This window comes from Sorex araneus, chromosome X, assembly GCF_027595985.1.
Source record: "Sorex araneus isolate mSorAra2 chromosome X, mSorAra2.pri, whole genome shotgun sequence".
Taxonomy (NCBI): Eukaryota; Metazoa; Chordata; class Mammalia; order Eulipotyphla; family Soricidae; genus Sorex; species Sorex araneus.
In genome coordinates this window covers 15,831,612-15,859,483 of record NC_073313.1, presented here as the reverse complement: position 1 = coordinate 15,859,483, position 27,872 = coordinate 15,831,612, and the positions used below count along the sequence as shown (strand labels likewise).

The 27,872-nt window shown below is 41.9% G+C and overlaps 1 protein-coding gene and 1 long non-coding RNA gene across 7 annotated transcripts in view; one reads left to right on the top strand and one right to left on the bottom strand.

The window, feature by feature from the left end:
- The window catches only part of LOC129399655 (uncharacterized), a 115,719-nt gene extending 110,288 nt beyond the window's left edge, over nucleotides 1-5,431 (bottom strand). Inside the window, exon 1 of the long non-coding RNA XR_008627226.1 lies at nucleotides 5,378-5,431. This is a non-coding gene — a long non-coding RNA (uncharacterized LOC129399655). The remainder of the gene's footprint in view (nucleotides 1-5,377) is intronic.
- Nucleotides 5,432-5,639: 208 nt separating this feature from the next.
- The window catches only part of AP1S2 (adaptor related protein complex 1 subunit sigma 2), a 29,835-nt gene continuing 7,602 nt past the window's right edge, over nucleotides 5,640-27,872 (top strand). For 2 of the 6 annotated variants that reach the window (XR_008627225.1, XR_008627224.1), the window contains exons 1-5: nucleotides 5,641-5,854; nucleotides 7,979-8,157; nucleotides 15,907-16,015; nucleotides 16,626-16,763; nucleotides 22,263-22,310. Coding sequence is in view for 2 of the 6 variants with exons in the window: in XM_055120313.1 (XP_054976288.1) it covers nucleotides 7,979-8,157; nucleotides 15,907-16,015; nucleotides 16,626-16,763 (426 nt within the window). In the remaining 4 variants the exon portion in view is untranslated. Of the gene's footprint in view, nucleotides 5,855-7,978; nucleotides 8,158-15,906; nucleotides 16,016-16,625; nucleotides 16,764-21,054; nucleotides 21,150-22,262; nucleotides 22,311-27,872 lie in introns of all 6 variants that reach the window. The other 4 variants (XR_008627223.1, XM_055120314.1, XR_008627222.1 and 1 more) reach the window with 3 other exon arrangements.

Below are 27,872 nucleotides of genomic sequence, written 5' to 3'. Positions count from 1 at the left end.
AAGGCAAACGCCTTACCCGCTGTGCTATCTCTCCAGCCCTGTTCAGCTCTTTCTTGACAACTATTTCCATTCTATCTCATATCTGCAATTGCTGTCAAACTATTTCAAAGGTGATTCCTACTTGCCCCAAGAAGTTAGAAAATATTTTGAGAGTAGGCATCTGATATATAGGATGCAATTTCAAGTTTCATTACAAATTCTAATTTTTTCCCCTTCTGTTTTTTGGGGCCACGCCCACAGCAGTGCTTGGGGGACCATATGACGCTAGGGATATAATTTCTAACATAGATGATGAGAGGACATCAGTTTGTAGGGGACATATAATGATCACAGCTCATTCTAGCTCATTCTAAGTTGTAGACACAGGTTTAACTTCATGTTTGTATAGCAATATTACCAAATGTAAAGAGGTAAGCCACAAAAAAATCCTTATCTCCGGGGTGGAGTGATAGCACAGCGGATAGGGCGTTTGCCTTGTACATGCCGACCCGGGTTCGATTCTCAGCATCCCATATGATCCCCTGAGCACCGCCAGCAGTAATTCCTGAGTGCAGAGCCAGGAGTAATCCCTGAGCATCACCGGGTGTGACCAAAAAAAAGCAAAAAAAAAGTCCTTCTCTCAAATTTCACTTATCATTTGTCTAGTAAATTGTCATCATTTTTGACTTTGAGAACTTTCCAGTGACATAGCATCACTTTTTTTCTAGAAAAAAGAAGGGGCCCTCAAAGTATGGCCCTTGAATCACAGCAGCACCTAAGAACTTGCTCTAATTACATCTTCTAAGGCCGACTGAATCCGAAACTCTGGGAATGGGACCCCCACAGTCTGGGTTTTAGAAAGTCTGCTAGAGAGATACCCTAGAAGCACTGGTCTAATGGAGTTGGATTACTGCTGAAGCATTTCATTTCAAGGACCAGGTCAAAAGAATATTACTTGAAATCGTTTTGCTGAAAATACATTAACTCAGCCTCTTTTATTGTTGTGAGTTAAGAGTTCTGTAGAAAACTCCGAATGAAAAGATTGTAAAGAGCTCTCAAAAGTTATTAGGGCAAATAGTTTGCCAAGGTGTCAGTCAATGGAAACCTAAGGACCTTTGAACTTGAGCTAGGAGACTTGGGCTCTATTTCAGTCAATAGTAGAAAGCATGCTTTGCAGGCATGAGGACCTGGGTTCACTTCCCGGTCCTCTCCCTCACCAATAAAAGGGGAATGAATCTCTAGGGAGTTCCTAAAATAAAATGTATTATACACATTCATGTACGTATTATTATACATATGCTTGGTGACTGCTTTTCTGATCATCCAAATTTTTCTCTAAAATGCCTCTGAATTATCTGTCAGAAGAAAATGGTTTGGGGACTTCTTAATCATCTTTGTGTCCTCATTACCTTCCAGAGTGCTCGGCACAGAACAGATACATAATAAACCTTTATATTAAATGAATTCGTGAGCAGAATAGTCATTTCATGTATTCAGGCTCGCTTTGAAAAGAATCCCCTTTGAATGGGTTATTTCAGTTATTATTGAAGAATATTGGCTGCCTTGGGCAATATGGACAGTTATTTTCAGCCATTAAGAATCGTACTTCCCCAACATTCAAAACAATAGCTACAGCTTTTCTAAGAGAGGCGAAGACCCTTGTATAGAGAGAGTGCACAGTCCATATCTTGAAATGCCTCTAAAGATCTCAGTTGCTGCTGGTTAACCTTTTCCGTGACGGGCAGGTTTGTCAGTGTGGGCTCTGGGGGCTGCATCAGTCCCCATGGCAGAAGCTCTTCTGGACCCTGCTGCGGCATCATACCACCTTTCTCCATGGTGACGAGCAGAGTGTCTCCAAACACTGCCAAGTGTCCCGTGGAGAGTTCAAAATTGCCCAGGTAGAGAATCACAACTCTAATCTAACATCAGAAAGAGTAACCTTCATCACTCAAAGCTACACAACAGGCCTCGAGAAGGCGTATATGATCTGCTTTTCTCTGCAGCTCACTGTTGGGGACCGTTCCCTGATAACTTTGCTGACACTCTCACTGGGGTGGTGTCTCCCTCCTTCTGTTCCTGTCTGTGATGTTTGCTTTAAATATCCCTCCAGTTTTCATTTAATGTTTTGAGAGGGGGGAGAAGAGGCGAACGCATATAGGCATCACACACTTCACAAGAAAACTACTTTTGAAAATTTTAAATAGATTATATTTGTTATATGCCTGTTAAAGGTTGGGGGGCTGGGGGTGGCAGGAAACCTGGGGGGACACTGGTGGAGGAAAGGGGGCATTAGTAGTGGGATTGGTAATGGAATACTGTTTGCTTGAAACAAATGTACTATGAACAAATTTGTAAATCACAGTGTTTTATGTTTTAAAAATTATATAAGTCAAACTTTTTTTTGCGCTTTTTGGGTCATACCCGGCAATGCACATGGGTTACTCCTGGCTCTGCACTCAGGAATTACTCCTGGCTGTGCTTAGGGGACCATATGGGATACTGAGATTCGAACCCAGGTCAGCAGCGTGCAAGGCAAATGCCCTCCCCGCTGTCTTATCACTGTAGCCCCATAAGTCAAACTTTTGTTAGAAAATAGAAACCTTATATCACTCTCTCACTTAGCAGCAATGAAAGCTAGGAAATTAAAACATTTTAGACATATAAGTACCTTTCTTTCAGTCAAAACCGTTTTCCATTTATTCACCAAATTAACCAGCACAACATATAGACACTTACTAAATACTCCCTAGGTGTTTTAGCCACTGAATATACAAGAAAGACTGCAGTGGAGACACCCAAGGAAATATGGGCACTGTTCAACAAGGACAGCCCCACAAACGTTACCATGGCAAAACTAGATGAGTTTATAGTGTTACCACGCATGCTGTTGGCATATGTTGTAAATAAACAATGTAAGGGCCAGATTCTTGACAAATGAATGAATACACATATTGAGCATATGAAGCACTCTGAAAGCCGAAACAGTTTCCTGAAATGTGTGAAGGGAATCATCAGAAGAAGAGAAGGAAGCCAAGGAGAAAGGTACCTGGTTTCAACTTTCACTTAGGAAATCCCACTTCATGAGAATCAAGGAGCAAGGGTTTCATAACCCATTCCCTACAATTCAGACCACGGCCCATCTGGGAAAACAACATACCACTAGCTGGGTGAGAAAAAAGAAAGAAATATAAATTCTGATTTCTCATTTTTCATAAAAATTTCATACCAACTAATCAGAATCCCTCCAAAAGGGGAGAATAAAAAAAAAGAAAGAAACCAGAACCCGTCAGCAAACAAGTAGCGGATTAAAAAAGATAGCCTATTAACATGACAGATGAAGATAAGAGGTGAGAAAAAAAACATGTATATAACAAAGCCCATAATTTGGAAATTGCAGAATCAAAGTCAAGCAGTTAATTACTAACAAAGACAGCAACAGCGCTTCTTTTGTCTTCCATGGTGAATGCACAATTAGCACTTAATACTAAGACTGAGGAATAAACCATCTATAATCTACTGAAAAAGACCATCTGCTTCTATAAATTTTGTTCTTATACACTTGCCAAAAGAAGAGAACATATTAACAAAATAATGGGCCCTGCACTGTTAATTGCTGGGTTGTTTGCAGTTGTGCTGTTGCTATTAGAATTTAATAAGCCATTCCTTCTGCTAAATTAATAAGCAGCCAAGATTATGTAATAGCTGCTTTCAACTGCTAATTATTTTTCCCATAATTCCTTTCCCTCCCTCCCCCCTTCCAACTGCCACCTTTTTGGGGGACTAGGAACATCAGTGACTGTCAGTGTGTCATTAGCAGTCCCATCCTCATTTTATAAACTTCAGATGAGCATCAGGAGCATAATCAATGAGTTGAAATTTGAAGGTGGTTACCTTGGGAGGCTTGAGGAGATCAATGCTTTGTATAGAAAAAGAGAAAAGCAGCATTTGGATTTGGAAGGTGAGTTTTCATTACACAGTATTAGAGGTATATTTGAACTGACTAAAGGCATCACTTGAGTGTAGTAAGGGAGAAAAGGCCCATGAACAAGGACCTTTGGGGCATGATTATAGTAAGGGAGCAGAGAGAAATTTGGGTAGGGAGCCAAACACCTACAAAAAGCCAGTTTTGTGTCAAATACTTCTTTAATATTACAGTACACATTATTCATATATATTTGTAGGCAATTTTCCAAGTTGCACAGTAGTGTTTATGGGGAGGGGGGGCATTAGACATTTTTATTTTGACAAGAGCACTTTAAAATGTCTACAGATACTAAGTTTCATATCCGTTTTAACACACACAAAAGAACACAGCCCTTCAGATTGCTTACATTTAGCTGCATGAAAAACTTAGCATTTCTTTTTCACTCTGGGCCATTAAAAAAAAATCCTGTCGATTATGTTTGGGAACCTCTGCAAAAAAAAAAAAAAGGGCGCAGTTCAACAAAAGCAATTTTCTAGCTTCCTTTGTAAGAACCCAGTGACGGGGTAATGAATAGCATTCGACATAAGAAACCCGCGGCTGTTCAAGCAAGGTCACTTAATCCCGTGGGGCTCCCGTTTCCTCATCTGTAAAAGATGAGTCGAACTGATGATCCGTTCATTCTTTCATTCAAAAAAAAAAAAGCGAACATCCATTATGTGCCAGGCACAATGCTCAACACTATGGCTTTCCACAAAGCGATCATTCTATAGTCCTTATCAGTCAACTCACATTTATTAGTGTTGCCCATCAGTGCACAGGGGTAGAATGCAAAATGGATAAAATGCAAGGATGCTAAGTGAAGGCTAATTGGGCAGGTGGGGTGAAAGGGGGACTCGCGCTTACAGGGTCCGTGGGCCAGACTTCCATAAGAGCTGTGACATTTGACAGGAAGGGCATGCCCGGCAGAGCCAGTCATCCGCAGGACACTCGGGAGTCAGGGGAGAGCCGACTCGGTGTAAGGGAATCGGGATCTTGAAGACGCGCAGTCTGGACTTTGGGGCAGAGAACCGGACAGTAAACTCCGGTCGGCGGCTAAGGACGGGTGAGGCAAGCCCAGGGAAGAGCACCGCTTGGGGACAAAACGTGGCTGCGGCTGTAGCTGGCCCCAATGTGGGGAGGGGGGGAGAAGGGACAGGATTTTTTGGACATCTTTGTGGCAAGATAAATGCAAAAGATGAAGGCTCTCGCACGCTGCACTACGGAGCCGATCTGTTTACTCGAGAGTGGCGGCACCACCTCCGTCGCTGTCCACTAGCAAAGCGGCGGTCACACCTCCCCGGCTCGCTCTCTCGTGGGTGGGCGCTAGCGGAACCGACCTCGGCTCTTCAAGGGCCAGACTCCCGGACTCCTCGCGCACCCCCCCTCGCCCCCCCACCAGCAACCGGGTCGACAAAGGGCACGCGGAACCCTGACCTCCTTCCAACGGACAGCCAGGGCAGGCGCCCGGGGAGCGTGCGTCCAGCAAGAGCGGCCAGGGGTGCGCCGGCGCGCCGCCGGGCCGCAGCCGCTTCCGGGTCACGTGGCCAGACTTCCGGCGGGCGGGCCCCACCCCCGGGGAGCGTCTCGGCCAATCGGCGCGCTCGGCTCCTGCTGTTTCCCGGCGCAGGCGCCGAGGCCACTGCCCGCGGCCCCGCCGCTTCCCGCCCCGCCGCGCGGCCCGCCCCTGCGCTCGCTGCAGCCGCGGCTCCTCCCCCGGCCGGCCCCCAAGGCGGGGTCTGCCGGCTTCCCTCCCCTCGCCGCCCGCCGCTCACTCTGCCCGCCGGCTCCCGGCCGCTCGGCACCACGGCTTCCCTTCCCGAGCCCGGCGTGAGGGGCTGCCCCGTCGCCAGCGCCGGTGCCACCACCTCGTCCGCCGGCCAAGCCCCGCCGCTCCCGCGGCCCGCGGCCGCCGTAAGTCCCGGGGGGCAGTGGACGGCGCCGAGGAGAGCGGGAGGTGGGAGCGGGCGGCGGGCGCGCCCCCCCGGCCCCCCGAGGGCGCGCCCCGACGACCCCGGCGGCCCCCGGCGGGCCCCCGGCCGGCCGCTCCTCCGCCGGGGGCTCCCGCGCCCCCTTAACTCACTTCTCTCCGCGCCCGCGCCCCTCACCGCACTCCGCGCGGCTCCCCGGGCGGGGGGCCCCGTTTCCCGGCGCGGCACCTGTGGGCCGGGGAAGCACCCTAAGTTTTTGCCTTGGCATTTGGGGGAAGGACCGGCGGGGGGTGGGGGACGGCGGTGGCCGGTGCCATTGTCTGCCCCGCGCCCTCCGGCCGCCCGGCTCGCGGGGCTCGCGCGGGGATGGAGCGCGGCTGCCGGGGCGCTGGGGACGCGGGCCCCGAGCCATTGTCTGGAATGCCACCCTCGAGGAATCGAGGTGCCCTATGATTTGCGGCAAAATCCCAGCCGCGGGAAGGGGGGTGGGAAGCGGGGAGAAGGACGGCCGGTGCCCGGCGCCCGGCGCCCGCCCGGGCAAGCGTCCCGCGTCGGCGCGGGATTGAGGGCAAACGGGTCGGGGGATCTGGGGATTCGTCCCGTAAAGTGTGCTCGGGGGGCACCTCGGACCCCCGCTGCGGGCCACCCGGCGCCCAGTGTTCTTTCGCGGGCACCCCGCACCCCTCCCGGGCACCGGGATCCTGGAGAGTCTGGAATGCGGGTCTATTCGCCAAGTTCTCTGCTAACGGATTTGCAGCGAATGGTCGTTGAGCGGCGGTTTTCCGTTGGTGGTTGGTTGTTTTTTTTTTTTTTTTTTTCAGTTGATGCTGCCCCCTTCGAATGCCGTTAATTTAACGGGACTTGCCTGGGAGGCACTTTTGATGGCATTGACGATCGTTCCGTTTATTTTATGCCAGCGACGCGTTTGAAGTGAGCTCTAATAAGCCACTTTCAACTTGAATAAAGTTAAATTGCTGCATCGCAAATTTCCTCGTATAGCTCGTTGATGCCCACTTGGGTTCTCCCTGAAAGCGACAGTCATCTCTTTCCCGGCGAGATTTAGGGCTCGTTTTCTTCTCGGTTGGTTTTGTGAAATTTCCCCCACCCCGTGTTCAAATCCAAGATGGTGTGGTGAATATTAAGAATCAGACTGGCGGCTTACTGGCTATAACACTATTAGAGGAATTTACAACAGTTTAAAAGGGGGAAAAGCTGTTTGAATTCCACCTTCAAATTATCTTTGTAGAAACGATGCTTATCTTGAGAAGACCAGTTGAAGTACAAGATTTGCCTAAACATGCCATCCACAGACTTCCAGATTTCAAATATACACAAAATAGTTGAAGTATGCAGTATGTTAGAAATTAACATCCATTCCATCCGTGGTTGCTCTTTTGTTGTTTAAATGAAACATTTGTTGTAATATCTCCAAATGTAACTTATTTTGGCTTTAGAGGTTTCTGTTTTTTTCATGATATTTTCATTCGCTCCCTTCTTTATGTGCATATTTCTGTTGAATTTTTTGAGATCTTACAATCAGACTTTCTTATGAAAATTGTGCATCTGAGGGGATGGGGTGATACTATTTCAGGTCTTTTTGTAAAAAATTATAAGCATTACCTAAAGACACCATTCAAAATGATTTGAATAGGCAGTCTGTCAACAAGTAATTCACCATGAAGTAAGACAGCCTCAGATTAAAAGATGGCAAATCTGTTTTCAAATGTACCTAAACCAGTTGATGTCAACAATTGTCTTTGGGTACAGAGAAGTCCATGTAGCACAGGTAGAAACAGTTTCTTAACCTCAAAAATGGTCTTTCTTTTATCCTCCAGATTTACCTGTTTTACTTGTTTGTTTTTTTCACTTCCATACTTCTCCAAACTTACTGTGACTAGGGAGGGAGTGGGGAGATTTGCATCAAAGGGAAAGATCTTTCTACTGGAATTTCCTGCTGTTTTAATTGGCATACAGAAATATTGATGACTGCTAATCGGTTTTGTTAAGCACCTGGTCCCCAGAGCCTCTCTATGAAACATGTCATCTTAATTGTAACTTTACTGAATCAAAATATTGCATGTAATCTTGGTTCTGTTTATCTTAACAGATGCAGTTTATGTTGCTTTTTAGTCGTCAAGGGAAGCTTCGCCTGCAAAAATGGTATGTCCCACTGTCGGACAAAGAGAAGAAGAAGATTACAAGAGAACTTGTTCAGACTGTTTTAGCCCGGAAACCTAAAATGTGCAGCTTTCTTGAATGGCGTGATCTGAAGATTGTTTACAAAAGGTATTATTCTTATCAGAAAGGTGAAATGCAGAATCAAATGTTAGCTTATTTATAATATAAAAATTGCACTCTTGAGAGATGACATTTATAAATAGCAATAAAGATTTAGATGTGCAGGTTTAAAGTAAACCTTTATATTTTTAAAAATGACTGATGATTTTCTTGGTTACCCAGGCTCAACTGATAAAAATCAAGGCATATTTTTTTAAAAAAATATTTGCATAATTAAGGCATAAATGATTTCTCATGCTTAATCATCTGTTTAGGAAAATTTAATAAATTCATTTCTTTACCATGGAAAATAGGATTGATATTTCAAATTTGTGTGACTTGTTGACTGAATTTAAATATGCTTTGTGCCTCTTTTCCCCCACCCTCACATCTAAACTGAGTAGCATCTAGCATGCCTTTTATCTGACTTTAGAATCTTATTAATCAACACCTCGGATACATGGAGCATATTAGTCATATGTAAAAACTGTATATACAGGATTTGTTCTTTATACTGTTTATTAATTTGAAGTCCACAGCATTGCTGTGGTGGAGGTGAGAACAGATCATTTTCCCAAGAATACATATTACAATTTTTGATGTTGCAAAATGACTCAAGTTGGCTTGTACACTAAGCTTTTGTGGAGGTGGGGTACACCCTCTGGCGAGTGCTCACAGCTTACTTCTGGCTTTGCACTCAGAGATCACTCCTGGCGAGGCTCTGGCTGCCGGTTGCCAGGGATTGAACCCAGGTTAGCTGCATGCAGGGTCAAGCACCTTATCCCTGTACTGTCCCTCTTGACCAAACACTAGGGTTTTTAAAGAATTCTATACATCTTTATTAATAGCTGAGGTTCAGTTTCTTAAATTTCTCAAGATTGCTTTAATCTTTTTGAAGAAATATCCTTACATTGTTCTCTATTTCTGTTCCCTTACATATAATTTTCTGAATTTAAGAGCATTTCTGCAAGTAAAAGTTTCTTTATTGTGTGCATGGAACTAACATTATGGGCTTCCAGGATTGAAGAGGAGTCTGAATTTTATCTCATTTTCCTTTGTTTCACTCCAATAATTTTTTGGGGGAGGGCGCTACATAATAGGAAGTAATGGAGATTACTTAAGTACTATAATCTCTTTACCATAGGATCATCTTTGGGTTATTTTATATTCAGTATTACTTGTTAAGAAAATCACTTTTTTTTCACCAACGGGGGTTCACACCTGTTGGTGCTTACTGCTGCTGGCGCTGCGCTCTCAGGAGTGACTCCTGGCAGTGTGCACGCAGCTTACCAAATGTGCTACTTGGGAATTAGGTCGGGGATTGGCAGCATACAAAAGCCAGCACCTGACTCCATGTCCTCTCTCTGGCCCCTATCATAGCATTTCAGAGCTGGGAACTGTCTCAGAATAATGTAGTGAAATGATTTTGTGTGTTTGAGCACCATGCCAGGGGTGCTCATAGGCTACTCCTAGCTCTATGCTGGGAGTCACTCCTGGCAGTGCTCAGTGGAGCAGGTGGAACCGGAGACTCTAACCTAGGCATCCTACATGCAAAACGTGCTCATTCTGATCAATCTCTCTGGCCCCTCTAGTGGCTTTTTAAAGCGTTTTGTGCCAAGCATAGAAATTCAAATGGAACTGTTCTTGTGAGATCAGGAGTGGTATCCTAAAGCCAAGTTTGAAAACCACTGCTGTTGAAACATCAAATTTGTGTAAAAAATGAGAATTTGGGACAAGTGACTTGTGTATGGTCCTCTGCTAGTTAGTAACTAACACAGGAGTTTAGAACTCAAATCTTAGGTGGGAAGTTAAAGATTTATTTACACAGGGATGGAAAAAAGATGATTAACATTTCTTAACAGATTGCCAGTGGTGAGGCTGGAGAGATAGTACAGTAGGTAGGGCACTTGCCTTGCACTCAAGCCGACCCCAGCTCAGTACTTGGCATCCCTTATGGTCCCCCAAGCACCGCCAGGAGTAACCCCAGAGCATCACGAGTTGTGGCCCCCAAACCAAAAAGAAAGAAAGATTGTCATTGGGGAGTGAAGATGGGAGGGAGGAATGGTCAGACTGCTTCATGCTCATGTCCTGAGAGCTGACTGCTGCTGGGTGCTCAGCAGATGGAGGGGAAGACAGCCTGGACCCTGGTAAGTTCTAGAAAGCCTGATAAGCCTGTGAAGTGGGGAGGGTCTGGAGTGAGATGATTCAACACTTCAAATTCAACTAATGGCTACTGAGAAATTTGACTTGGAAATGCCTAGTTTGGGGGGGAAGTGAGGGAAAGAGGCGGAGCGAGCAGCTGGTCAGGGGAAGCAGGTATAACATGGGGAGGACCCGCGGGGAAGGCAAGTGTTCAGAATCGCATTCGGGTGGTGCAGGGAGAGAGCTCCAAGGGTTGCAGTGGATGCTTTGCATGTGGGAGCCCCAGATTTCCTCCCAGCATCACCGGGTACCCTGAGCACTGCAGGTATGGCTTTCCTACCTGCAACCCCCCTCCCCGAAGAATACCAGCACTCCTGATGGGGCTCAAAGGTAAAGCATATGTCTCCTATGCATGAGACCTGGGTTGATCCCTGGAACCGCAAGAAAAAAATTTTTTTTTACAGTGCTTAAATGTCACATAATATTCAATTGAAGAAAGCATTGCTAAGATTCAAATATACAAACAGCGTTTTGTAAATATCTTTTTTTTTGCTGTTTGGGTCACACCCGGCAATACTCGGGGGTTCCTCCTGGCTCTGCACTCAGGAATCATTCCTGGCGGTGCTAAGGATCATATGGGATGCTGGGAATCGAACCCGGGTCAGCCGCATGCAAGGCAAACACCCTACTCATTGTGCTATGGCTCCAGCCCCTGTAAATATCCTTTGCTAGAGCATTTTCAGTGACTTCTTGTGAAGAAATGGGGTTAAGTGTAAAAAGGTAGAGACATTTAAATATCAAGCATAGACTATTTGGGGGAGCTTTTTTTATGAGGAGCTGAAGAAGTGGTCACCACCCATAGACATAGGGACGGAGGACGGAGGAGATTTTATAAAAGCGTGAGAGTGATTTCTAGATAGGGAAAGGAGTCCCCCGTGTGGAGGAAGCAAATACTAGCAAGGGAATCAAGATCCCTGAAGGAACGCTGCTTGGCTTCCTGCAAACAGCATTCAGCCCAGCCATGTTGGGCCACCGCTTTTCCTTTAAAGACAGTAAAAGGCTAATCTGCCTGGCGTTGATACTGCAGTCGGGTTCCTGTAAATAAAAGGTGGACTTAGAAAAATAACAGCTTCTGGGACCAGAGCGGGAGCACAGCGGGTAGGGCATTGTCGATCCCCGGCATCGCATATCATGCCCCGAGCACCACCAGGAGTGATCCCCGAGTGCAAAGCCAAGAGTAGCCCCTAATCATTGCTGGGTTGGCCCAAAACCCAGAAAAAGGGGTTGGGGGAAGAGAAAATTAGCAGTCTCATTGATACATAGTTCACACATGGAAGTTCGAATTTATAATTAGCTTTTTAATGCCTCCCCTCATTTTTATTCTGGAAACCTCATCTACTGTACCACATAAGAACTGTTTTTTTATTGATATTGGTAATTTGTCTTCTCTAGACCAGCTGGAAGATAAGACTTCTAAAGCAAAATAATTACAGCTTCCCTCCTGAGAAATTCTAAACTGGTACTTTCATTGTTCGTATTAGCAAATGATCTTTGTGTTTTCCTTCAAGTGGTATTATTTATACTCTTCATCCAGAATACTTTAAATACCAATTCCCCCGTTTCGGAGGGAAGAGTGGGAGAGGAATAAAAGAACATAGATAGGGAAATTTTAAAAACCTGGGTGCTTGAGTTCCATTGTGTTTGTGCCACTGGCTACTTTTGTGACTGTCACAAATGTCATTTTCCCTCTGTTTCATTTCTGAAACAATGCTCTTGAAGATCCCTTGGAAACGGAACGCTATGCTTTCTGAGATTCCTATTTTGTGCAGCATTTTAGGAAGAGGCACTAGATTAAAGTCTTAGCATTATTTTTAAGATACATATCTAAATTACTAGCTTGAGAATTTATCGAAGAATTCTGTATTGATTTTCCTTAACAAAAGAATTTTTAATGACATACCCTGGGCATTGGGAACAGTTTAGTTACATTCACCCACGGTCAGCTGATATTTACCTGACTGCAGAAAAGTCATGTGTTTTGAATATAAGAATAGGCACTTTCAGATCTTTGGAGTGCCAGAATTAAATCCTTAATCCACTCTGCTAAAAGTAACCTAACATACCTTTCCTCTTACTAGTGTATTACTAATTTTACTTTAGATTTAGAGTACAAATAGTCAATAAGAGAACAAAATGAGCTCCTTGGACTTTTAAAAACTGTTTTTAAAAATAGGGAATACACTTCAGTTTCTCTTGGTAATCTTTGGCTAGGTCAGCATAACAGTTTGTATTTCTCTCTTTAAAACACAGAAAATGGTGCTTTGACTGTGCTTTAATTTTTGCCAGCTGCAGGATATTTGATTTAGTACAGTTCCTGGCTATAGTTTTTAATATAAAATTTGGTCTCTGGAGTCAAATCACTGTTCCTGGACAGATTACTCAATTAAGCCTGGGTCTCTTGTAAATGCAAGTAATAACCATATCTCTCTGGAAGAGTTGTTGTGGGGATTAAAATGGCAACATATGTCAAAGCCTTAGCCAACATTTAGTTCCCAGCCCTGAATGAGGACCCCATGAATGTTTTATGCTTCTGTTTCTTCCATAAGCATTCTGGGGAAGAGATGTCTTCTTAGAATCCTGGTGACAAGATGTCTTCCTACAACAAAGAGAGCATAGCTGAATAGCGCTTTCCCTTTTCGAAATGAAAACAAATATTGAGATAGTGTTGCAGGTTTTAAAAAATACTAGTTGATACTTAAAACATTTAGGTTAAATATTCAAGTAATTTAGGTTGTTGACTAGGGTCCACATGCAATGGAAGAGAAGTGAGGATGATCCCTGAGCACTGAGCGGGGACGAGCCCCTGAGCACTGCCGTGAAAACAGAAACAAAGAGTGAGGATGATGCAAGCATTAATTAACAGCGCTGAAGAAATCTTGCAAATGAGGGCCAAGGGGAACAGGGAGGTGGCCTCCTGGCAGAGAACACGCCTCAAATGTGCGAGGCCCTGGGTGGGATCCTGGCACCACCAACGCGACAAAATGAGTAAAAGGAAGTTTAGCCCAAGCTAGTAGTAAAATGCTTGTAATGCAGTTATTAGCACTTTGCTTAGATCAAGTTTTTAACGCAACATCTCTTTAGTGAGCATGAATAATGGATAATGAAAAGTGGGAATGGCCACTGGGCTACTTTAGACAAATGGGCCTTTTAGATAAATAAGCAAAACCCAGGGTGGTGATAGGAAAGAGGCTTTGTGGGAATAAGCGAACACGTCAGAGTGCCTCCTTCGTAAGAGCACAGAAGACCACTTTCCAGTGACTGACTGGCTCTAGGGTGATGGCAGTAGGGGCGGGACATTATGCTGAGTGTATGGCAGCGAGAGTGATACAGGCCTGGAGATAAGGTCAGAAGATCAGGTTTTTCTTGTCCTGGTACAACTTGGTCTAAATCCTTGAGCCTCACGCCTTTCCCTCTCCCTCCCTTCCCTCCCTCCCTCTTTCCTTCCTCTGATCCCAAAACTTGAATTGTGCATCTTTATATTGTTTTACATTAATGTAATAAACAGTCATTTCCCATCGTGTTTTCTAAAAAATCATTTAAGATGCTCCTAAATGAAAATTACGGTCTCAACCGAGACGTATTTAGGTCTTAGATCTCAATGTTTTCTTCTTTTTTCGTGCTAGAAACCCAGGGCCTGCACACGTGCGTCACGAGCACTGCCACTGAGCTACATCCCAACCTGTTTGGCTTCTGTGAAAGCACTAACTGTACTTAAAAACCATTTGAAAATACCCTGTTAGTCCCCCTCAAAGGCTGCAGTCAGCTTCTGCCCTGCCTCATGGATGCATGTTAATAGCTTCTGACTTATTACATCATGTGTAATAATCCTGTGTGCTAGAACCCTAATTTGGAACCGAATGCGTTTTCCAGCCTTATTTCTTGATCAAGGCTAAATAACCTAAGTTTGATTCAACAGGAGAGAACTTGAGAAATTTCAGGACGTTTGAGTTTTATCCTGTTCCTTTTTAAAACTTCCACAGTTGGGCCTGGAGTGATAATACAGTTGGTAGGGTGTTTGCCTTGCACACGGCCGACCCGGGTTCGATTCCCAGCATCCCGTATGGTCCCCTGAGCACTGCCAGGAGTAATTCTTGAGTTCATGAGCCAGGAGTAACCCCTGGCTGTGTATCCCTGGGGGTGGCCCAAAAAGAAAAAAAAACTTCCATAGTTACATCTATTACTGGTTTTTATCCAGAATCCTAGATTTTGGATAAAATAACTAGATTTTGGGAATTCCTTGCTCTTAGAAGTAAAGATAACAGTTATGCTTAGGGTTTGGAGCCGGTGACCTGGAGAAGCTAGGAGAGGGGCTCCAGGGATTAATAGGCTATTTTATTTTCTCTTTTCACTTTTTATTTTGTGTTTATTTCTTTTGGTTTGGGGACCACACCCTGTGCTTATTAGGTGAGGCTCAGGCCCATATGTGGTGCTTGGGTTGGAACCTGGACCCGACCTGTGAGAGTCAGCCATCCTCTCGTACCTCCTGTGCTCTTGTTTTGGCTCCTATTTAAATTTCTTTAGGTGTAGAGGGTTGAGCTCACCGGACCTCATACCTGTGGAATATGGGATCTACCACTGAACTCTAAATTTTTTTTTCTTGACCTGGCTGCTAGTCTATGGGTCTCTTCCTGTCAGATCCTTGAGTCAAATACATTTCTGTGTTCATCTCTCTGTGTGTGTTATACTGAAAACTTTTTAGCATATTGACTGTGTAAATAGTATCCTCAATAAGTATTTCAGTGGGAGAGCTCGTTTTTTCCTTGTTGCAATTAGAATTAATCACAGTGCATTTTGTAAATGTCAAACAACATAGGTTACTATAGGTTCAGTTTTTCTTTCCTTAACAGTTGCCATACCCAGCAGTGCTCAGGGGCTAGCAGGGCTGTGCGTGACCGCGCTCAGAGGACTGAGCAGTGCCAGCAATCCAATTCAGGGCATCACCCCTACTCACCATGTGCTCTCTCGCTGAGTCACAGCATCTCTCTGTACTCGTGGGTCACTTCTGTTCAAGAACAATGGTTTTCAGCTGCCATTCCTTGCACTGTGCCAGTCTGCAGGCTTAAAAAGATGGGACCCCAGTGGTCTGCTGGTCACGGCCAGTCTGCAGACGATGGCTCAGACTGGCCCTGGTTCCCAGAGGTGTATAAAAAGATGGTACGCACTGTTTCAGACTATTCTGAAACAGGAAGAAAAGGAAGAAGAGCCTCAAGGAAGAAAAGGAAGGTACTCTTTCTAGATCAGGTGATTAACTTTTCTTCCTTTTTCAAAATTTCTCTTACATACCTGTTTAGGAGGTGGGAGGGGAATAGCCAGCCCGGGGGCCTGAAAATCCTGTGGTCTGGCCTGGTCCATGACAGACACAGATGTTCCTCCTGGCTTCCTCTGGCCGTCAGCTGGTATTGGATCAAGGTGACAGTGTGACATTTCCCAACCCCTGCTCCAGGACCCAAAGATTCTGTAAACAAACAAATGAATTCTAAAAGGAATGAGGTCTTTGACAACAGGGTTTGTTTAGAAAATATTATTATGCCGTTTTCCCACGTTGTTTCGTTTCAGATATGCTAGCCTGTATTTTTGTTGCGCTATTGAGGATCAGGACAACGAACTGATCACCCTGGAAATCATTCACCGTTACGTGGAGTTGCTTGACAAATATTTTGGCAGCGTGAGTAGTATTTTAAGGAAATGGAATGCCATTATGCTTCTTTTCATCTCTTCTATTACGTGTTTATTAGTTGATCATTTTGAGAATTGTTTGAAAATAATCTGTGAAAGGGAAAGAGTGACTTTCTCGTCAGTGTGCCTAGACTGCCAGAATTCTTGACCTCATTTAATTATGGCTCTGAGTATGAGATTTAAAATATTAGAAAAGGAAAGGAGTACAACTACAAGCATTAATATTCTGGAACTATTTGGTGTAGAATTTAGGGTTGGTTAGCATCTATAATCACATTACCCAGAAGGTACGTGTCTTACAAAGATCTCTTTTCATGAGTAGAGAATTAAGTTGCTCTGTTGGGAGCTTGCATAGTCAAGTCTTAACATGTAGGCATTATGTTTTCAAGATTTTGAGGTTTGAAAATTAAGCTGACTAAATCAGTGATGCTTATTTAGCAAGATTTTGATTTTTAGAAAGAATTAAGATTGATTTGCTCGAGTCAGAACTTTCTCTCTGCCTGATAGGTTACGTGTCTTTTGCTTCCATTTTCAATCTGTATTAATATATACATGTGAAATACATATATACTTTGTTTTGTGTGCTTTTTGCTTTCCAGGTGTGTGAGCTTGACATCATCTTTAATTTTGAGAAGGCTTACTTTATTTTGGATGAGTTTCTCTTGGGAGGAGAAGTTCAGGAAACGTCCAAGAAAAATGTGCTGAAAGCAATTGAGCAGGCGGATTTACTGCAGGAGGTAAGTGACCTAAGCGTCGTCTTGGACGGACGCTAGCATGTTTTGTTCTTGGTAGGTAGGCCCCAGTCATCTTCCCTAATTCTCAGTTTACAGATGACTCTGAAGCATGCTTGTCACCTAGTGTCTGTTTGCAGCTCATTGACTGGAAGATGTGTTGGTCATGCCCACTCTTGTGGTTGTTGGGTTGACATTGGAAGTGGTCTGTCACTAAGACCCTCCTTGATGCCCATCTTGGGACCCCAAACACTCAAGTCTCAGCCTTAAGTTGACAGACTGTAAGAAGGGGAATGATCCTTCAAAAGTAAGAGTAATTTGGGATAATCTTTTTCTCAGTGTGGCGAATCAGAAGTTGACTGTGAGATTTTCATTTTCATTCCAAATTTTCATTTTCATTCCAGATTGCTTCATATCACTTCATATCACTTCATATCCACTAAATGCAAATGTAGCCAAGCAAATAAGTGTTATACTAATTTTTGTAGAACCCTCTAGTTTTGTGTTAGCAAAACTAATTACAAACGTACCTGTACTTCTTTTTACTCCTATGTAACAAACCATGTTCTATCAACAGATTACATTTTTCATGTCTTTGGGGCCACGTCTGAGGGGTTATTCCTGGCTCTGCCCTCAGGAATTACTCCTGGTGGTGCTCAGAGACTCTAATGGGATGCCAGGGATTGAACCTGGGTTGGCCCCATGCAAGGCAAGCACCTTATCTTGTACTATAGCTCCGGCCCCAACAGACTATATATCCATCTTGCTTCCATGTCACCAGAACTATTAATAAGCCCTTTCACTTAGTAATTTCTACTGTTATCTTGGCTTAATTGTATGCTTGTTACGTATTTCATTTGTGAAATTTAATATTTCATAAAGCTACCCTTTTCTAAAAAATTATCGATACCTTAACCTATGCACCAAGTTAAACTTTAATGATAAGTATAATTTTATCAAATTGAATATTTATAGCATTACAAAAGGGAACTAATAAGTATAAAAATGTGTCTTATGGTAATTATCTTTTATTTTAGCATTCTTGTTTTAACGGAAATGTGAAAGGAAGAAAAGGAACTATCCTTTCTCCTTTGGCCTCCATCTTGGCCTCTTAGGGATGGGGCTACTCTGAGTGCTTCCTCTGCATCATGTGCTCTCTGTGGCTCGTTGTGGGGATTGCTTCAGTGGGGATGCCATCGTCTGAAATCTCGCTATATTAAATAGGAGGCAGTGTATTTGGTATGTCATGGTCTTTCGTTGTCAAAACAGGGATAAAGGTGCCGGCAAAAGTCAAGTACTGAAGTTCCTTGACAGGCAGCCCTAATAGTGTCTGCTGGTCAGCAGTGAAATGAGCACAACACCTTTTCCATCCGTGCAGTTTGCCACGATTATTAAATGATTGCAAACGTCATTGTGAATTACTTTTTACTCACGTTTCTTCACATCGTGTGTACTGGCTTCAAGCTCATTCTTTTGTTGTAAAATTGGTTTTAAAAGCACGTTTGCTGTTCATTGATCCGACTGTTCTAGAAGTTGGAGCATAACTGGGATCAGGAATTAGATTTGTTGTCCTACTTGTCCCTCCCCTTGATGCCATTCACACTATGGAACTCTGCCGTGTCCTTCCAGATCCTAATATTTCTTCCCAGTTCCCCCTCATTTTCTAGTGCATTACATTTGCTTTAAAATGCCTCTAAAGTTATTAGGTTCTGCTTCTAATGTATTTTTTTCTGGAAGGTAATATTTATGGCACTAACATCTTATGCCTGGACTGTGTTTTCAGTTCTACTTGGAAATTGCTACAGATTTTACAATAAGAAGGATACACTAAATTTTCCTTAAAGCATACATTGAGTGTATAATGTATTCAGATTTAAAAAGTGATTAGAGACCCATATTTATTTTTCAGTGTGTAATTCCCCTTTGGAAGTTTCTTAATAGAAAGTAACATATCCATTTATTTTGGGTTTTGGCTATACCTGGCAGTGCCCAGGGCTTATTCCTGGCAATCCACTTAAGGATAATTCATGGTGGAGGGTTCAGGGTACCAGATGGGAGCCGGGATGGCACCCAGGTCCACTGTGTGCAAGGCGAGTGCTAGCCCAACATCTCCTTCTTGAAAGTGATACTTTTATAGTTTTAATTGGGAAAAATAAGGGTGAGGAAAAAGTGTAGGATCTCATTGGTTCCACATGAATAAAATTCTCCTTACTCTATTTCACTCTAGTTCAAAAATGCTAACTATTGTATTTGCAATTATTTGTCATTAGGAAAAGATCTTTGGTCCTATTTCTTGTTTGATTCTTTACATTGTTTTTTACGTAAACCAAAGTGAGTAGTAGATTAACACGTTTTGTTTTGTTTTGTTTTGTTTTGTTTGGGAGCCACACCTGGAGATGCTCAGGAGTTACCCCTGGCTTTGCACTCAGGAGTCATTCCTGGTGATGTACGGGGGACCAGAACATGTGACGGGTATCACTCTGGCCCCAAATAAGATATTTTTATTCAGTAGCTTGAAAAACAATCTTTATTTTCTTAATCATTTAATCCTAGAGGAGGCAGAAGGTGGTCCATTCTGGATTTTGTACAAATAATTCTAGACTGCAGGTTAAAGCCTTTCTGAGCCGACCTTACTCTATGGGGCAGTAAATCTTCAAGGTAGACTCTATTCGGCTTAACAGGCTAACCTGTTCTGCAGATTATTCATCAACATACTGTCAGAAGAAATCCAAGCATGACAAAATGCTTTTTGCATCCTAAAATAGATTTGTTTCTAAGATAACACACGGTACATGTTTACAATTCCTTTTGTTTGTTTGGTTTTAGTTTGGGGATCACATCTGGCAATGTTCAGACACTGCTCTCAGGGATCACTCCCGGTAGGCTCCGGGACCATCTGGGATGTTAGGGGTCAAACCTGGGACAGATGCATGCAAGGCAGTCATCTTACCCTCTGTAACTGTCTCTTAGGCCCTGCATGTTTCCATTTCTGCAATGGTATTTGAGTATGAGGTTTATAAAATAGAATGCAAAATGAGAAAAAAAAATCATTCCATGAACCACTGAAAAAGCATATGTCTGGACACCGTGACAACAGAAAAGAAATGATAGTAGCTACTACTTACTGAGTGCTTGGGAGTGGGCCAGCCCGTGCCAATCCTCATGACCCCGAGGAGGGGTCAGCAGAGCCTTAATTCTAAGAGATGCTCCAGAGTTTCTCGTGGCTGCTTTGAAGCCACCTAGTTAGCAACTGGCATGGCCCGAATCCCAAAGCCACATCTGCTAGACTCGAGAGCTGTGTGGTGTCAGAACCACTCGGCTCTCTTCTCCCCACGGGTGGATTGTCGCGGTGTATATGTTTGCAACATTCTGCTTTGGACAACCGATTCCGATATTTTTCGGTAATATAGAAAAGAATGTTGCTTCTAAAGTTCTATTTATCTAAACACAGCTCTAAATTTGTAGAAGCCCTAATTGTTTTTCATCTAGTTTTATATGTATTTGAGTTTCCTATTTGGTGTCGGGTCTTTGAAGCTGATTATTTCTCAAGCCCTAAGATGACTCAATAATGAAAACTTCTGTTGATTTTAGGCCTTTTAAATTCTGTGAAATATACATTCCTATCCATAAGGATGTTTATTTTTACAGATAATTTTCTTTAAAATTTCCCTTGTACCTAATTTGTATAAATAATATGTACTGTTTAGGTAAGGCATATGGTGGATAAAGTCAACTTTCTATTAGCATATCATAGTAATGAGAAAAAGATGTATTTGAATAAAATATCATATAATAAAAAATGAATAAAATATCAGGTATAGATATAGTATCAGATATAATTAAACAATAAAGATGCTTTTTACTTCATTACATAGTAAACAAAGGCTCGGTTTTGACATTTCTAGACTGAACGGTTTTTATTCTTTTTTGTATTTGGTTGTATTAATACATAATTAAATTTGGGGGTAAAGCCCAGAAAATTAGTCCATTACCTAATTTTTAGTGTTTGGCTGTTGGAATTGAAAATGTTTACTTAACATGCCACTTGCATTTAATTTGATTCTTTAATTATTAAAGTGCAACATCCTGAAATTTCTAAATTGTCATTCATTGCAATACTTGAAACATTTCCCACCGTCACTAATTAAATCCCTGTTCTAAAGTAGATTCTTTTGCGGGGAGAGAGCGTTGGATTTATTTTGTAACATACATATGTACCGACAGAGGGAATATGTGCTGCATTTTTTTTTGTAAAGACAGGCACTTACCAGTTTTTCTCTGCTCCTTAATTTTTTAGAGCCAGAATGAAGAATGGGGAGGTTTGTCTGAGGATATCTTATGATAAAGCGCAGTCTAAGGCTTTAGTTCGTTTGACCCCCAACTTATTTATTGGTAACTACTAAATTTACCATTTTTCGTGGCATGGATAAAATGGAGTGCTATGCGAAGACTGTTGCACGTGGGATGATTTCAACCCCTTGCTTGATCCGTGAAGATCAAATCCTCCAATCCTGGGCATTTGGGCTTTAACCCTCAGCGGTAGCTGCATGACGGTGTCGCCCAGCGCTTTGAGATGTGTCAGCCTTTCTTTTTGATACTAACAGCATTGTTTTGAAATTTGTGGGCTTTTCCTTTTGAGCTTTGTTTGCTGTTGGTATTGTTTCTCACTAAAGTAATCCAAGAAATGAAAGATGAGTGAGATACCAAAAGCAAGCATTACGGTCATGAATTTGCTTCTACTTCCAGACGATCCACTTTATGAATAGTTTTACTGGATTTACAGTTGTTAATCTGTCTTGTCAAGAAAGTGGTGCTCTATGGAGAATTAGTGCTGCTAAAATTGATTTCTTTTAGTGCTGGGGCTGCATGATATATATCTTAGTATTCTGCAACATCTCTCTGGAAGTAATTAATAGATCTGTTGGACTTCATAAAAATGGAAAGGTAAGAATTTTAGGAGTAAAAGTAATGTCTTTTAAAAAATGAACCCTTGTGAACTAAAATGACTTTGATACATATTTTGGAATATTTTTTATTTGGTTTGGGGGCCACACCCAGCAGCGGTCAGGGCTTAAACCTGGCTCTGCGCTCCGGGACCACTCCTGGTGGTTCCTGGTGGAATCCTGGCTGGCCGCTTGCAAGGCAAGTGCCCTACCCGCTGCACTATCACTCTGGCCCCTACTTGGCAATATTTAGAAACAGCTTTTTAACATGAAGTTGTGAGATTTAAATAAACATCTTGCTGTAATGAAGAATATTTAGACATGCTAGTTAAAACCGGGTATCTTATATTATTTTTAAACATGCTTATAAAAATATGCAGTATCATTTAACAGCAAAAGTATTTTGACATAATTCATAGTATTTGCTTTAATATGATAAACTCCAGATTATACATTCCTCTGTAATTACCACTGTTTAAATTAAAAACTTTAAGCCTAAACTTTTTTCTTTGTAGTTAGTGTTATAGTTTTTTTAATGCCAATATATTTTAAATTTTTATAGGTAAACTTGATCGGATAACTGAAGTTTGGTTACACTGATCCCTGAAATGTAAGATATAAGCTACATAATATATAAGATCTGGTTGACTTTAGCTCCCAATTCAGAGCAAAACAGCTTGTGGGATATCACTATATGATTTAATTCCTCAGTACACAAGGGCAGATACAGAAAATACATAAGGCTTATATAGTACAAATTTGATTTACATTTTGTTTAATAAACACTTTGCCAAATGTTCTTGTTAAGGGCTTTTTCAGTTTGTAGTCATTTTGCTATATCTGTTTTAAGCTCATTTTGCCTGCTTTCCAGAATTCTGAGGATTTCCTTCTCTTGCTTTTTCATTTTAGCTCATTTTGAGCCAGCTCTTAGAAGTCTGGGCCACTTAAAATGAAAAATTGAGAATTAAAAATATTCACTCACTATAAACTGATTTTTTAAAAGTATTGAACTAGAAAAAGAAATACACACTACATCAAATAATGACGCCAAACAGAAAAAGAAAAAAATTGTTAAATAGTATCCGTATCTTTTTTGTGGTCTCCCATTTTTCTGTTCTTTTCAGTGCTGATGCTTCTCCACTAAATTGGCGGCATGCGCTGTAGGATCGGGCCCTGCAGAGAGCGTACTCCTAGGTGTAGGTGATTTTTTTTTCTCTAAAAAGTACTTTCTGAAAGTTATCATGGTGTGAGTCCCTTTTTTACCCCTACTGACACTTCATTTTATGTTCCTTTGTTTCTACTGTTGCCTTCTTAAAAACCAATTTACCACTATAGAAGAATTGGCAAACACAGACAAGCACATTGGAACATTCATCTTAGCCAGCAACCAGAGAAAAAAATAGGTTAACTCAGTGATTCTCATTTGGGGTGCTGGTGGGAGTTCTCCTTCCTTCCGCGCCTTTGGGCATTGACTAGATAAGTTTTTGTTATTGTTCCAACTGACTATAGGGTGCAACTGGCATCTAGTAGGCGAAGATCAGGGATGCTGGTAAACATCGTGTGGTGCCCGGGACAGCTCTCCCCGAACAAAGGATCAGGTCGAAATGGTCGGCAGTGTGGTGCTAGAGATATCTTGACTTAATTTTACACTCATAGACTGCTACATCTTTTCAGTTTAATATGTGGTCCAGACTATTAATGACTGTGGAAATGAATCAAAGGTAGGAATTTTTAAAAGGAAATCCTAAAAGTTGTGATAGAAGGATAGACGTGGTTCAGGATGCATAAATTACTATTAAAAATTCACCTCTTTCAGGGACTGGGAGATAGCTCAAGGGCCGCGGGCACAAAGACCCCAAGGGTCCCTGCGCTGAATGACCCTCTGAGCACCTCTAGGTTCTGGGTCCAGCCAGCATGGTTCTGTTGTCTCCTAGCACTGAACATCGAGTCTGTCACAGCAAGTATTGCGGGAAGTGGACCCCAGGCCCCTAGCACTGCTAAATTAAAAAATAAATCGCCTCATTCCCTGAAATTACCTTGACTTGATAACCAGCGCCTGTGGATATAAGATCTGGTTGACTTTCGCTCCTAACTCAGAGCAACAAAGCTTGTGGGATATCACTATGTAATTTAATTCCTCAGAAACAACCCACATCTTCTAATGTCTGTTAAGGTAATTGAGTTTTTACCTGGAAACAATTGAGTTTGCCCTGCAGGCAGGCAAAACATATTTGAATTTTCTGCTGATTTCCCTCATTCGCTTTAGGGATTTGATCATAAAGGAGGAAGAGTTTAAGTGGCCAGGATTTGTATCTAGAGACTCTCTCTCGGTATTGCCCTTTGTTCTTTTATACTTTAAAAATGTTGCTTAGGGGGCCAGAGAACTACCACCACGATCTGAAGCTGAGGGGGCTCCTGGTTCCCGCACACAGCACCTGGGACCGTGGAGCACTGCGGTGGGACCCAATTGCCCACCCACCCGAATTTTACATCTTAGAGTTAGAATTTTTTAATTCAGTCACTCCAAGAATTATTCCCTGTTTGGAAAACACCTGGATTAAATTGAGTGCACTTTAAGTTCTCCAAAAGATGAAGGCAAATATAACACTATAGACGTGAAATTAGTTATATTTGCTAAGTTGTTCTACTTTTTATAAAAGGTTAAAATTGACTGCCAACAAAGGTAATTTGTCCTTAGTATTCTATCACTAAGAAATTTTCGAGCAGTTTGTAAGATGTAGTTATCCCATCATCATTTTTCAACTTTATATAAGACATCAGGGAATTTATCCAACAAATACACAAGTGCTCTCAAAGAGATGCATACTCTATAGAATGTCCATGGGAAATGGGGTAAGGAAATTACAGTACAGACAGTCATGTATGAATGCACTAAATGAGATCAGTTTATATGCAATGTTATGGAAATATACTCAAAGTCCATCAAGTGAGTAAAGATCTAGAGACAGACGTTGACATAAAGGTATTATCTCTGGGGGAATACCTCTTACCTCTCCTGCCTTTTCCTAGAAGTTTGTTAAAACAAAGTTGCAATTAGTATTACAATTTTTAAAAGAAAAATGCTGCTGCGTAAATGGAAGAGTATACGCTGTGCTACTCCAGGAAATAGAACTAGAGTAGAATTTGCTAAAAATAAAAATTTCAGCACATAAAGTGAAACAGTTGTGCGCTTTTGGCCATTTTAGACACTAACCATCTGGAGCAGCCAGATTGCTCTTGCCACGCCTTGCTAATTTAACCAAAAAAAAATCACTCCACTTTCTTAGCGTTTCACAATTGGTCATGAAATAGGACTGACACCAGGAGTCCTATCAAATAAATTTGATTTAAAAGTGCTTTCAGTTTTTCTTTTTTATTCATTGCTATGAACATAGACCTTAGTTTAAGAGTAAGGACTTTGCATCTTTTGCCACAGAATTCAGTAAGGGATATTCAAAAGGATGTTTGTATTCTAGACCACGAAGGGCAAAAGATACGAACTCTAGTTCCTTTATTAGGAAAACTGGAGTTGAGCAGTAACTCCAATCACACTGATTCATATTTATTTTAATGTAAATTATTTTCTCTTTTATCACACGAGTAGAGAAAAATCAGGGGATAAGATTTTCAGTTTTGCATCCAATACCATTCATTTACTTCAGCACTTATCTCCAGACTTAGTTCTTCACACAGGTGGCTAGCATACTAGTTTTCCTCATAGATTCGCACTTTGCTTTACTTTCCAGACAGTAGCTTAGTCTGGTGAATGTCGGGTCGGGGGGCTAAGTCCCAGGGTTTGTCTTTTCTTAGGAAGGCGCTTGAGAACATGTATACTTTCATTCCCCTCATCTATACTTCAGTATTCTTCAGTCTTTTGTACTTGCGGACCGACACCTGTTCTACACAGCGGTCCACAGACCGGTGTTCAAACCAAGGTGGTAGACAGTGGTTTCTGCGGAATGGTACGACAGCTGAGTGCTGCTCTCACAGTCCAGCTGGCCCTTTTTGTACAGAAGTGAGGAAAGGATTCCTCTTGCTGTGGAGGCAAGTTGAGCGTGCATGCCTGTTAAGGAGAAGGGGCTAAGGCAAAGCAACGAAAAAGAATAGGCTAAGAGGGAAAGTACCATGGGAGGAAGGATGAAAATGGAATGAAAAGCCTTGGTATATGCAAGAAAAGCTGGCTTCCTTCTTGTCCCGAGATGCTTGTGTGGAGGGAGGCTGTTTCTCTTCAGGAGACCAGTTTCTTGACCTTGAGAAACTACATCACGTAGAGGAGAGCTTCTGAGAGTCTTAGGAAAGAAAGAACTGAGTAACGAGGAAAATGGTGAGAGCTTGAAACAGACTTAATGGGGAGCAAATGACTGATAAGCCAAAGGGTTGCCCTGGATTGGAGGCACATATCAGTTGGAAAATAAGTGTAATTTATTCCAAAAAGGGGACTCTAAGGAATCTGTACTAAAGGCAACTTGCAGCTTAATTTTTTTAAAGCAATTAAAAACATTTTTCCCCACTTATCATTCTGGCCCATATCCCCATGTAATTTGAATCACTGAAATTTTAGTGTAATAAAGACCTGGATTTCAGGCTGGAGAGATAGTACAGGAGTTAAGGTACTTATTTCACACGAAGCTAACCTGGTTAGATCCCTGGCATTACATATCATCTCCTGAGCACCGCTGGATGTGGCCCAGAAAAAAAACCAGTTCTTTTCTGGGCCAGAGAGATAGGAAATTAGTTAAGGCACTTCACTTGCCTTGCAGGTGGCCAGATACCACAATAATTTGAATCCTTGCACCGCATATGGTGCCCCAGCACTGCCAGTTGTGGGTCTGAACAAACAGGAGTGGCCCCTGAGTTCTGCCAGGTGTCTCCCCCCAAAAAAATACAGCGTCTGGGTTTTCTGGGTAATAGAAGGCCATAGACCTAGTTAAAATATACTTTGCTCTTATCTAGTTCACAATTAATGTAATTTTTCAATGATCCATAAGATATACTAGTGGTACGAGGGTCCAGAATACTGGAGTTCTCATTAATCCTCTAGAATATTTTTTTCGTATAAGAGAAAAAGTAACTTGCTTACTTATTGGCATAGCTATTATTTAAATGAAATCAACCATAAATGTTAAGTAGTCATTAAGGCATTTATTTATAGTATAACTTATTCATACTCCAGCATCTAAACTAGTGGGAAATATTTAGGACATGAACTATTAATTTCAAGCAGTAAAACAGTAACTTATTTTGTGTGCTTTCTTTATGAAGAATGTTTTTCAAGTGGCAGGTTTTTCTCAGCATTGTATTTTCCACAAATAATGGATGTGAATTTCTTTAAGTACAGTGAAAGGATCATGGGCTATAAAAGAATAGTTTTGCTTATCATGATCCCTTTCCTAAAAGTCTGATAAATGTCTTGTGGTAGGCAGATGTAAGAATTGTCTATATAGGTCTTCATTCTCTTCCCTTCAAATTCTGGGGAGGAACAACCCTCTCAGAAACTACCTATCTCTTTTCTTGTAACGGGCACAAGCTCTCCACATTTACATCTCATATGATGTAGTGTAATAACAGATTAAGCAAGAGGATAAAAGATGAAAAGCTATAATATAAAGGCTCAAAGGACTTTATATTATAAGATATTATTTAGGTGAAAGATTATTTGATAGTCTTAAACTTTTTCTTGTTCTTTCTCCTGAAAACAGAGAATGCGTGTCATAAAAAGAGTTTAATTGGATATAAACTAGAATCTGTGGCAAAATAATGTCATGCACCAAAATATAGTAGGGTATAGCATATGGATTCAGTTTGCATTTGTTTATATTTTCCGCATTACATAAGAAGTGTAATTACATTAAGTTCCAGGGGTAGTCTTAGTTACTTCATTTGCTGATATTGCCACAGGGAATTTTGCTGTGATAATGATCTATCTTTCAGGCTTGTGATTTTTTTTTTTTACACAAGAGAGTATTAGAATAGTTTCAGAGGTTCATTGACAAAAACAATATTAAATGCTATGAATCTTTAATGCTATTGATAGAGATAGAATTCCCATATGAAAAGAAGAGATTCTTTTAGAAAATTAAACATGGGGGTTAATTTATTATTAATAATACTGTTTTAACTTTCTGCTTCATTCCTCTATAATTTATTCCGAATAGGGAAAAAGGCAGTTATC